The sequence below is a fragment of the Sesamum indicum genome, linkage group LG2 (genome assembly GCF_026168435.1).
Source record: "Sesamum indicum cultivar Baizhima isolate 11 linkage group LG2, ASM2616843v1, whole genome shotgun sequence".
NCBI lineage: Eukaryota > Viridiplantae > Streptophyta > Magnoliopsida > Lamiales > Pedaliaceae > Sesamum > Sesamum indicum.
The window spans coordinates 5,526,934-5,538,047 of record NC_142658.1 but is presented as its reverse complement, the minus strand read 5'-3'; the positions used below and the strand labels follow the sequence as shown (position 1 = coordinate 5,538,047).

The 11,114-nt window shown below is 33.4% G+C and overlaps 2 protein-coding genes and 1 long non-coding RNA gene across 4 annotated transcripts; 2 read left to right on the top strand and 1 right to left on the bottom strand.

The window, feature by feature from the left end:
- Positions 1-1,021: 1,021 nt before the first annotated feature.
- Positions 1,022-1,994, bottom strand: LOC148789140 (uncharacterized). The gene is made up of 2 exons (XR_016064145.1): positions 1,826-1,994; positions 1,022-1,498 (listed from the first exon to the last, which is right to left on the bottom strand). It is a non-coding gene; the product is annotated as an uncharacterized LOC148789140 (long non-coding RNA).
- LOC105155390 (uncharacterized) lies at positions 1,101-2,662 on the top strand. Its single transcript, XM_011071264.3, has 3 exons — positions 1,101-1,357; positions 1,980-2,048; positions 2,393-2,662. The coding sequence occupies exons 1-3, from the start codon at positions 1,205-1,207 to the stop codon at positions 2,543-2,545; spliced, it is 375 nt and encodes a 124-aa protein (XP_011069566.1). The 5' UTR covers positions 1,101-1,204; the 3' UTR covers positions 2,546-2,662.
- A 6,006-nt stretch (positions 2,663-8,668) lies between these two features.
- On the top strand, positions 8,669-10,896 carry LOC105155461 (caffeic acid 3-O-methyltransferase). Of its 2 annotated transcripts, none has more exons than XM_088878004.1 (4): positions 8,669-9,140; positions 9,549-9,853; positions 10,299-10,363; positions 10,596-10,750. In XM_088878004.1, the coding sequence occupies exons 1-4, from the start codon at positions 8,746-8,748 to the stop codon at positions 10,605-10,607; spliced, it is 777 nt and encodes a 258-aa protein (XP_088734130.1). In that variant the 5' UTR covers positions 8,669-8,745; the 3' UTR covers positions 10,608-10,750. The 2 variants fall into 2 exon arrangements, with proteins under 2 accessions (XP_088734130.1, XP_020547210.2); XM_020691551.2 differs by having other exon boundaries at positions 8,671-9,140; positions 10,483-10,896.
- The last annotated feature ends 218 nt before the right edge of the window (positions 10,897-11,114 follow it).

Below are 11,114 nucleotides of genomic sequence, written 5' to 3'. Positions count from 1 at the left end.
ATTATAATTTCATCCATTATTTTTTCTGTACGTTGATTTTGTTTTTCTTTTTCGTATTTTACTCTTTTTCTATGAGACGAAACAGATATATATTTAATGTTAATAGATATGTTGTTGGTTTAATACACCAATAGTCGTTCTTTCCTAATTTCAGTTATCTTAGTTGTTAGCCGTTAGGTTGGTTTATTTTGTGTTTCCACTTCACAGACTATTTAGTCTGTGTTGTTGCTCTGTAAACTGATATACACAGATTTGGTATCTTTACTTTTTCTCTTAAAAATAGATATGGGGTTCTTCTTTCTTGATTCGAAAAATATCTACCAAGCTATTACTTACTATACACTCATTATAATCTACTTAAACCGTGGTTGCTCGGTTTTGAATAAAGTCTGAATCTTCTGTTGCAGAACTGATCCGTATTTCCCCCCTGCAGCTCATCACTTGATATGAGTACTTATGCACACAACAAAAATGGAGATGGGACGGTGAGGATTTAGCATATTTCCGGGGATATGTATGTTGGAATTCCTAAAGCAGATGCATTTCTTAACATACATATCATGCATGTTCTTGATCAACAGATATCTCTCACACACTAAATTGAGATAACGCCAAACCATATCACGTTTCGATCCCTGATTCGTTTCTTCCCACAGTTTGTGACCCATTATCTGGATGAAACTCTTGAGAAACGCTTATGGGGCGCTGCCCCGAAATGGGAAGGTGATCATTGGAGTTTAAGGCTTGTGCAAGAACAAAATTATGGCTGTTGGTCATGCTTGTTATGCCTGTGCCATCATGGAACTACACAAATACTAGCTACTTGATTGTTCTATCAATAACCAACTAAGCAATGAGTTGAGACCTAGAAATGTACAAGGATGTCCAAGATTTCATCAGGCTATGACAAATTCAGTTTCCCATATGTTTAGTTAGTACTATGTATCAGTATCAATTTTCTGATATGTGAACTGAATTCTTCTTTACAAGAAACAGCAGATTCAGGCAAAAGGTAAAAGAATTTAATAAAGAAAAAATAAGATACCCCCAGTGTGTGTAATAATATACGGAACTCCTGGCTTGTTTTACGATTAAAAACTCGTGTTGCCCCTAGAATACGTAAAAGCGCTGGAGTCTTTAGCGAGTATGAGTAAAACAAACAAGCTGAGTAAGAATAGTGCTCACTTACACACTCTGGACAGAGATGAGAGGAGTCGGGGGGCCCTTATTGTGCATCAGCGATCTGCTAAGCGACGTCGGAGACGAAGATTCGGGTTCGCCCCAGCACCACGCGCCACCTACAGCCGTCGCTGAAGTTTCCAATCTTCCGGCTACTGATCTCCCCAAGCTCTTCCACGTAACCTCTCTCGCCGGCCAAGTCCCTCACTCTGAATTTGTCTGTTTCCATGAATTATCTAGGAATGTTTGGTTTGAGGGATGTTGTTCTGAATTTGAATGTTTGAGTTTGAAACCATGGTGTTGAAACAGTGTAATTTTCCTACGGAACGAAGATCATGGATTACAGATTCTTTGGTCCAGAGAAGAAAAAAAGAAAGCTTTAATTTTGAGTAAAATGCTCAATCAGTACAAAAATTGATCATCTTGGTGAAGAGAATCTGTTAATCGAAACTACGAGGATTGAAATTTTGAGTTTTTGTGTAATCTTTGGCTAAACATTTGGTTTTAATCAATAATCATTCCAAAAAACCCTAGTTCCCTTTCTTTTCGCGAATTCGACAATTAATACAATTCTGTAAATGGATGGCAGGCTCTAACTTATAATAATCGCTATTAATTATGAGCAGATAATCTTAGTCTGACGCACCTCTAGTATCTGATACTGGCTGTAGGTGACTGGAAATCAGCTTGGACCTTTTGCCCACATTTTCGATTCTTCGTAACAATATAATAAGCAGATTTCTCATTACCTATTTCGTGTATCTTTAATCCGTTAAGATAACGTTGGTTTCTTGTGTCAGGAAAACTTCATTGAGTTGAATGGGGCGCTTGACGGTGCGGACCACTCTTGGACAGCTCTCAAACCTAAGGTAATCATGCCCCTTCTCTTCAGATGCTTGTGCATGAGCAATTATTGGTTCTAAGATTTTTCCTGCTCCATTGGCTATTTGAAGGTTTTACAATTATTTGCAGTTGAAGATCTTAAAATAACTTAAACGTTGTTGCATGTCTTTGTTCTATGCCGTAGTGATTTTGTCATCCCTGTTTCGGTTTCTTCTGTATTTTGGTGGTGTTCTTGCTGTGCAATTAGTCATTTGATTTCCACATGAATGGTAATCTTTAGCCAGTTTATGGACATATATTACTCGTCTCCACTAACTCAGTCCACAAAAGTTGATATGGCTGATGCTTTCGCTCTTTAACTGAATCCTAGCTATGTTCTGCGCTGGATGCTGCAAACAAATTGGTCGACTCTACCAATTATCGTGTAGCCACTTTGTCAGAAAAGTTTGAGGAGCTTGAGCAAATTGTGAATCGGAGAGATTCTGCCGTAACAGCAGCTGAATCCATCCAAGGTTCTCTTTAACTATAACTAGCAATTATAGTTGATAATGTCATGTAATGCCACAACACAGCAAATGATGTGAAGTAGTGTTTCAAGATAAGGAGTTTGCCATTGCTATACATCTATTGATTCATCCTATTTCCTGTCATCCCACATTTATTTCATTGTCTGATTTTCATCAAAGAATTGAGACAGTGTCCGGTTAATGCCACATGGGATGATGGCCAACCTGTTTCCGCATGAATTCATTCTTGTTTTTCATTTTTTTTTGAGTTTACAAGAGAAGATTAGAGAAGACTATTCTTCCTCCACCAGCCTGCAGACAAGTTCTCCTGGAGATTTTTCCCATAATTCGAACACGGTAATATTTTGTCCCTTCTCAGCCAAGTTGTCTGCACACTGGTTCCATTCTCTTTTTATATGCCTAACGCACTCTGCCATGGCATTCTCAAGAATTTCCTGCAGCCTATTGAATTCCACACAAACGGATGCTCATCAACTGTTGCATCCCTTACCATATTAACTGTCACCTTTGATTCAACCTCAAAAACAATTCTGCCACAATAAATGATGTGAAACAGTGTTTCAGGATAAGGGGTTTTCGGTTGTAACACATCTATTGATTTACCGTATCGAGGGTCATCCAGCATTTATTTCATTGTTTGATTCTGATTAAAGAATTCCGACATGGGAATAAAAAGATAGATGTTTTACAATATCAGAAAAATTCTTACCCAAATCAAGTTCAATCGTACCAAATCAATCAAAAAGAGCACTGCACATCAGTTACACTGACAAGTATATTGTATTTATTATATGATTAAATAAGTCCGACCAAATCTAATTTAAATTAAAATTTTTCTACAATTGCAATTCGCACGCGGGTCCAAGTATGCCGACAGTTCCGCCTCATTAATTGTCTCGGTACCCACACGATTCAACTAACTCGTACTCGTTGAAACTCTGTAGATACGATCCAGTCTCTACGCTTGCTACACTCACTAACATCACTTTCTATCCAGTTTTAGTGTTTAGAGAAATCTCTAAGGGAATTTTCTTCCTACACTGCCACCGTTGTGGGAACTTTTTCGTACGTAATTAATCTCTTTACTTACATCAGACGGTATACTCAAAACTAAGTTATAATTATGAGAATCAAGGCAAGGGAATAGAATTTCCTGCACTCTCAACAACCCTATTTTCCTAGTTTTTAGGGTTATTTGGGGGTGGATTAAATGACATAGCTAAGAAACCTAGTTTACTCGGCCGTCTCTCCAGTGCAGTAGCCAGCCTTCTAATTAACCATTAATATTTCACCTTACCAAAGTCATTAATTTGCCATCTAATTTTGGATATTTCTACCTACTGTGCATTTTGAAAGATATAATTCTTGAAGAACCAGGCAATTTTATTGGAAAGATTTATGGGAAATCTAATCGCGACTTGATTATTTTGAATCCAGAAACTATTTGCATAAATGATTAGAAAAGTGCATGTGATCAGTTTAATTAAGTACACATTTTCAGTTATTTTAATAAATTTTCACCATTTTTATCCTCAATCCTCCAAGGGTCGAAATGAACTTGTAAAGTTTAATTAGCTTTTATCATAGTTTAAAGCATTACTTCAATTTTTGCAAAACTTGTATTGTATTCAAAGTTACCTCTAAACATTGGGAAATTTTAATTCATGATTGCTAAAAACCAACACTGGAAGTATCTCATTTTGTAAACAAACAATCTTGAAGGGTGTAGAAACAGATTATCAAGAAACGAAGATGACAGCTCTTTTCATTGATACAGAAAACTCATCTGCAGAACATAAGGGTCTGCAGTCCCTATTTATAAGAAGAAAGGAGTACAACTGCCTTTCTAACTGACAAGAAGAAGCAGTAAAAAACGGATAGTAAAAAGCGTTATTTTAAAGACGCGTTTTTATAAGTAAGGTCACTTCTTTCTGCGCATATTCTTTCTTTCCCTGTTCTGCTTTTCTGCAACTTTCTGCAGCTTCATATTGCTATGAAGCTTAATTCTTCTCTTTAATACGAACTCCAGCAAGGATGATTTTAATTATATGACAAATATAATTATTTGTCGTATAATCGATGTACAGAGGAAAGTGACCATCTAGCACGGCAATTATATCAAACTTACTATATAATTAATTTGATTTTATCACCTAATTTAAATACGAATTCTCCCTAAACCTTATCTCAACGCTGGCTAAGAGCAATAGCATTCAATGTTAGAAGTTTTACTGGTAAACCAAATAAGATAATGTTAGAAGTTGGATTTATCAAGTAATTGATTAGGTACGGAATTGAGGTAATTCAATTAAATTAAACTTACTATTGTTAGAATAGAAAAAAGCCGAGTACCTAACATCCAGATATAGTCCCAATTTTTGTTAATTATAATATTTTCAAGAAACGTGTAAAATAGACATATCTGTCCTTTCATTTTTGTTTTTTCGTTTTTAAAGCCGGCCTACGAGGGAATTTGGCAGGACCTCTCTAATCCATTTATTAATATCAACAGTTGATTAGGAGTACTTATTCCCTTTACAAAAGTCCTAGCATGCACCTAATCGAAAGCTCCTAAAAAGATCCCTAACAATAACATAAAAATAATCAGTATTTGTACTTGAAAGTCATCGTCAACACCTCCCTCGTCTTCAGTTGGCATGCTTGATTCATGAAAAGATCGGCCGGGCGATTAGCTTCCCTATAGACTTTTTCTCCTTTCATGGTATCCATGCAGTAACCTACTTAGGGTATACTAGTTGCAGCCATGGTTAAAAGCATCGTGCAATACGTATTTAGACTACTCTTTTCGACTCGATAATATTCATTGATATTTATTATTACTCGAGTATTATATGTATCATAATTATAGGAAAAAATGCAAGCAATCCTTTTGAGATATCATAAATGGGCAAATCATCCCCTTATGAAAAAATAAATAGCGATTTATCTTCCTATATTTTTTAAAATACAACATTTTGACTCCTTATATTTTTTAAAATAAAGCAATTTACCTCCCTGTATAAGGAGGTAAATTGCTTCATTTTAAAAAGTATAGGGGGTAAATCTTTATTTTTTTCAGAGGGAGGTAATGTGCTCATTTCAATATCACAAGAAGATGAATTGCTATTCACCGTATAATTATATTCTGTTATATTGGATAGTTATCATATTGATTGTATCAAAATATTGTCGACAATATTATTTGATAACATCGTATTATTGGAATGTTATATATTAATAAGATTAAGCTTTTTTAATAAAAACTCTAATATGATTAATTTAATGTGCTATTACATGTATAACAAGCACTACAAAAAAAGGCAGGATTTGAATGGGTTTTGGAACGATATTTTTGTACTTTGAAACGATTTCGAAAATACAGAAACTATTTAGACCGCACTTTGGAACGGATTTGGAATGAAAGGAAATCCGTCTATGCAGTTGGCGTTATTAACACATAGGAACGATTTACAAAAAATCGTTCCAACTTGGGACGGTGATGTATCGGTCGTTGAAAATCGTTCCTAATATCGATTTAGTCCGAAAACTTGTTCATTTAGCAATTGAAACGGTTGGGGACAGACTTTGGAACGGTTAGTTATGTTTTTAGGTGAAATTTGGAATAATATTTGTAATACTCGTGATATATTTTTGGAACTGTTTCTTTTTTTAATTGGGATCAATTTAAGAACGGTCTTTGAAACATTATGATGCAACGGGGTATTGAATTTGGAACGTATTTGTAGAACTGTGTTAGTAATAGAATTAGGAATGATTTGTATAATTTGGAACACATGCGAGATACTGATTAGTAATTTTATTTGGAATGATTATATATTAATTTGGAACGGTTCATTCAGTTTAAGAACACTTTTTTGGGGCAGCTTTGGAACGGGTTTTTATTAAATTTGTAACATTTTCTTTACTATTACTAAACAAGTTCCTAACTTTTGACTTTTACAATATTTTTATAAATTATTAATATATTTATTAAATTTGAATAAATATATAAATTTATACATTTTAATAAATTTACACTTAATTTAATGAAATTGGAATTAATTGTATCTATAAATTTAATTAATTGTATAAATCTAAAATAATAGAATGTAATAAACATTATAAATAATTAATAATAAAAAAAATATTATATTAATATATAAAATTATTTAATCACAAAAATAAAAAATATAAAACCTAATCTAAATGGTCCTCTTTAGTATCGTCCTAATTCTCGATTAGGGGATTCGTTGGAGGCCGTGCTGTAGTGGACAGGAGGCCCGCATTCGCGCATCGTATCCATCATATCAGCCATCATATCTCGAGACGCCTGATGCGGTCCTCCATGACTGGGTTTCGCGGTGGTGGATTATTCGAGACTGCTCCAACCCCCGTTTTCTTTCTTTTTATAACAACGCCCAAACAAATAGAATTATTCGAGCGCTGCTACCGCATTGGGCGCCTCGAGATGATGATGGCCGACATGATGGATATGATAAGGGAGATACGGGCCTCCTCGTGGACCGTAGCACCATCTCCGACGAATTCCCCGATTAAGAATCAGAACGCTAACGAGAAGCGTTTAGATTAGGTTTTATATTTTTTTATTTTTGTAATTAAATACTCTTTTCATATCAATATAATATTTTTTTAATTATTCATGTTTCATAATATTTATTAAATCTATTATTTTATATATTCAATTAATTAAATTTATAGATAAAATTAATTAAAGTTTCATTAAATTAATTTAATTATATATGAAAATTTATTAAAATGTATAAATTTATTTATTTATTCAAATCTATTAAATATATTAATAAATTATAAAAAATTATAAAATTCAAAAATCAGGAACGATTTTAATAATGCTAAAGAAAATGTTACGAATTTTATCAGGACCAAGTTCCAAAAAGCATTACAAAGGTTGTCCCAAATGAGTGTTCCAAACTGGATGAACCGTTCTAGATTAATGGATAACCATTCCAAATACAATTACTAATCAGTATCTAATATGTGCTCCAAATTACATAAACCGTTCCTAATGCTATTACTAAAACAGTTCTACAAACGTGTTTCTAATTCACTAACCAATTGCAAATAACAGTTCCAAAATCAAAGCATGAGTATTACAATTCCCGTTCCATTCAGCGATAAAAGTAAATTATCCATTCCAAAAATCGTCACTAACCATTCCAATTCCTAAATTAAATTTTTTTTTGGATCAAAACAACATTAGGAACGGTTTACGACAACCGGTACAGTTACCGTCCCAAGTTGGAGTGGTCTTGCCTGAACCGTTTCTAAATTTTTGTAACGCCGACTATAAGAACGGATTTCTAACCATTCCAAATCCGTTCCAAAGTCCGCTCCAAATAACTTATGTGTTCTGCTGACTGTTCCAAAATATATATATATATAAAAAAAAAACATTCCTAAATTCGTTCTAAATCCCGCTTTTTTTTTTTAGTTTTTTCAATTAAACAAATTAGTATTAGCTTTGAAAAAGAAACGTACCTAAAATCCACATTTAATTAGTACCAAATTTTATTAATTATAATATCTAGAAGAAACTTATGAGTTGTAACAGGCTTTGCTCTTTTTATAATCATGTAATAAACACAGGAAGAAACCCTTAAAATTGTTGGATATAAATACATTTTAATTCTGTAAGTTAGATCATTTGATATTTTTTATTTTTTAGTGTAGTATTTTGATTTTTCATTTTTTTAATTTTCACAATTTTAATTCCTTATCCTCATAATTTACCTCCATCGACGATAAGAGTGAAATCTAGTTGAAAGAGGAGTGAAATTACAAACAATAAAAGATACAGTACCACAAGGCTATTATAGAAAATTCAAAGACAAAAATACTTCTAAAAATAGGGCATTAAGGTGAGAGACATATAATGGTGAACTTTAGTGAAAAAATGACTAAAATGATCAAAGAAAATTAAAAAAAGATGTAGGACTAAATATTATTTTGAAAAATTAAGGACAAAAACGTCAAATGACTTAAATTATGGAACCAAAAATACATCTAACCCTAGATTACTTATTAGCAACCCTAGTGAAATATTAAATTATAGATGTTCTTCTATATATACATATATCTTTCATCTTACCCCCATTGTCTTCCATCTCAACACTCGTATAAGCACAAAACAACTTTTGACTTAATTTAAGCTGTTGCAATGGAAAACTACAAGCATGGGGAAGATGAGGAAGCTGGTGTGCTGGCCTTGGCTGCTTGTGTCTCTCATATCTTCCCCATGGCTTTGGACGCCGCCATTCAACTTAATCTATTTGAGATCATCGCCAGGGCCGGCGGTGGCGCCCAACTCTCCCCTTCTGAAATCGTGTCCCAACTTCCGACCAGCAACGACAGAGCAGCTGCCGTGCTTGATAGCCTGCTCCGGCTGCTGGCCACCCACTCTTTGCTTACTTGTTCATTGAGCAGACTTGAGAGTGGGGAAATTGAAAGGCGTTATGGACTTGCTCCGGCGGGGAAGTTCTTCGTCGGAGATGAGAATGGGGTGTCATTTGCTCAGTATCGGGCACTCACAAGCTGGGGTGAAATGCAGTTCAGGTATGATTTCTTGAATGCTTATAAGTTGTAATACCACCTTTTTTAGTGATTGTTTATATACATATATATATATATATAATTAAATTTATAGTGAAATCCTTAAATTATGAATTTTTAATTGTACATATATCAGATATATATTAAATATATTATAATGTATAATATGTAGGATTAGTGAGTATAGCATATGCTAGAAAATTAAACAATAAAAAATTCTGGTACACTTATTATGTGATATGTTACTCTTATTGAATTGTACATCAATAATATGACAAGTCTTACGTCTGGTGGTGCGATCAAACTCAATTTAATTAAAAATTTTCTTTAAGACAACCAAAGTTGGAAGAATAATACTTGATTTTGGCCTAACCAAAGCCGTTTGTCACTATTTTTTTTTTTTTTATGCAGTTTAAAAGACGCAATTCTTGAAGGAGACAATTTAATTAAAAGAACTCACGGGAAATCTGACTATGCAGTACTATTGTCGAACCCAGAAACTACTAAGATGTTAAACAACGCCATGAGAGCCCATTCCACTGTGCTCATGAAAAAAGCTACCAATGTATATGATGGTTTTTCGAGTTTGGGTTCGATAGTGGATGTTGGTGGTGGTACGGGTACTGTTCTTGGTATCATCGTTGCAAAGTATCCTTACATCAAGGGCGTTAACTTTGATCTACCAGAGGTTGTTCAAACTGCCCCCTCCTACCATGGTGAGTTCTATTCTTGCCATTATCAATTAGATCATCACGTACCATCTAACTATATTGTACATGAATGATATCCAAGAATGTTACGATTCCTTCTTAATTTATTGGTGCTACGATGATGTGTTTTTACTAAATGTTATATATATTTTTAGGGAAAATTACAATGAATTTTTTTTATATTTGTCATCATTACAAATATTTCCTCGTTATCTGAAAATTTATTAATACCCCTATTATTTTAATGGCCGTCCAATAATTAACTCAATTAATTAGGTTTCTATCCTTTTTTTGTGATGAACCAAAACATCTTGATAGAATATGAATTATAATTTTATTTATTTCTTAAACTTTTTTGTAATTTTTAAATAATTAATGGTTGAAAATGATGAAATACTATTGAGAAGGAATTGAATATTTAATGGTTGAAAAATGAAGTTTGTCCTTGCAGGCATAGAGCATATTGGTGGGGATATGTTTGTTGAAGTACCAAGAGGAGATGCCATCTTACTCAAGGTATATTTGGACCATAGTTTATATTTGATCTATTATTATTCTAGAATTGCCAAATATAATTATATAATTTAAAGAGTATAAAATGCAATTAATTTGATACATTCGTAATTTCTTTATAGTTTATTCTGCACAATTGGAGTGATGAGCAATGCATTAAGTTGCTAAAGAACTGCTATAAAGCATTATCAAACAAGGGAAAGTTGATTGTGATGGATTATATTTTTCCGGACAGCCCCCAAACTGATTTTCAGGCAAAATATGCCTCTGCGATGGACGTTATCATGTCAACGAAGTTGAAAGGGAAGGAAAGAACAAAGGATGAGTTTAAAACCCTTGCAACAAAAGCCGGGTTCGTAGAATTTAAGGTTGTTTGTTGCGTGTATGGCATGTGGATAATGGAGCTCGTTAAGTCTGTTTGAACTCATAGTTGAACACAATTATTCTCCACAAATGTATGAAATAAAGTGTGCTTATCAAATTATGGTTTTGACCATAAACATTTGATATTAATAAATTTGATTTTTCGATCCTTATTTGATATTTTTTTTAATTATTATCCGTACCCTTATTGTTAGTACTATTAAGTATTTGAATGTCCATGCAATTATGCCCTCACTAAATCCAAATTAAACTTATTACTAGGTACGTAGGTACCTATGTTATTTGATATTTAAAATTGAAGGGAAATAAATTATTGATTTGGTTGAGGTTTTTTAGTAAGGGATAAAATCAGGAATTTTACCTCGAACAC

Excerpts from the sequence above, each read along its gene's own strand:
- LOC105155390 (XM_011071264.3), top strand. The coding sequence starts at position 1,205 with ATGAGAGGAGTCGGGGGGCCCTTATTGTGCATCAGCGATCTGCTAAGC. Across the intron at positions 1,358-1,979 it reads ATCTCCCCAAGCTCTTCCAC|GAAAACTTCATTGAGTTGAA; the intron begins GTAACCTCTCTC and ends TTCTTGTGTCAG. Across the intron at positions 2,049-2,392 it reads GGACAGCTCTCAAACCTAAG|CTATGTTCTGCGCTGGATGC; the intron begins GTAATCATGCCC and ends ACTGAATCCTAG.
- LOC105155461 (XM_020691551.2), top strand. The coding sequence starts at position 8,746 with ATGGAAAACTACAAGCATGGGGAAGATGAGGAAGCTGGTGTGCTGGCC. Across the intron at positions 9,854-10,298 it reads AACTGCCCCCTCCTACCATG|GCATAGAGCATATTGGTGGG; the intron begins GTGAGTTCTATT and ends TTGTCCTTGCAG. Across the intron at positions 10,364-10,482 it reads GAGATGCCATCTTACTCAAG|TTTATTCTGCACAATTGGAG; the intron begins GTATATTTGGAC and ends ATTTCTTTATAG.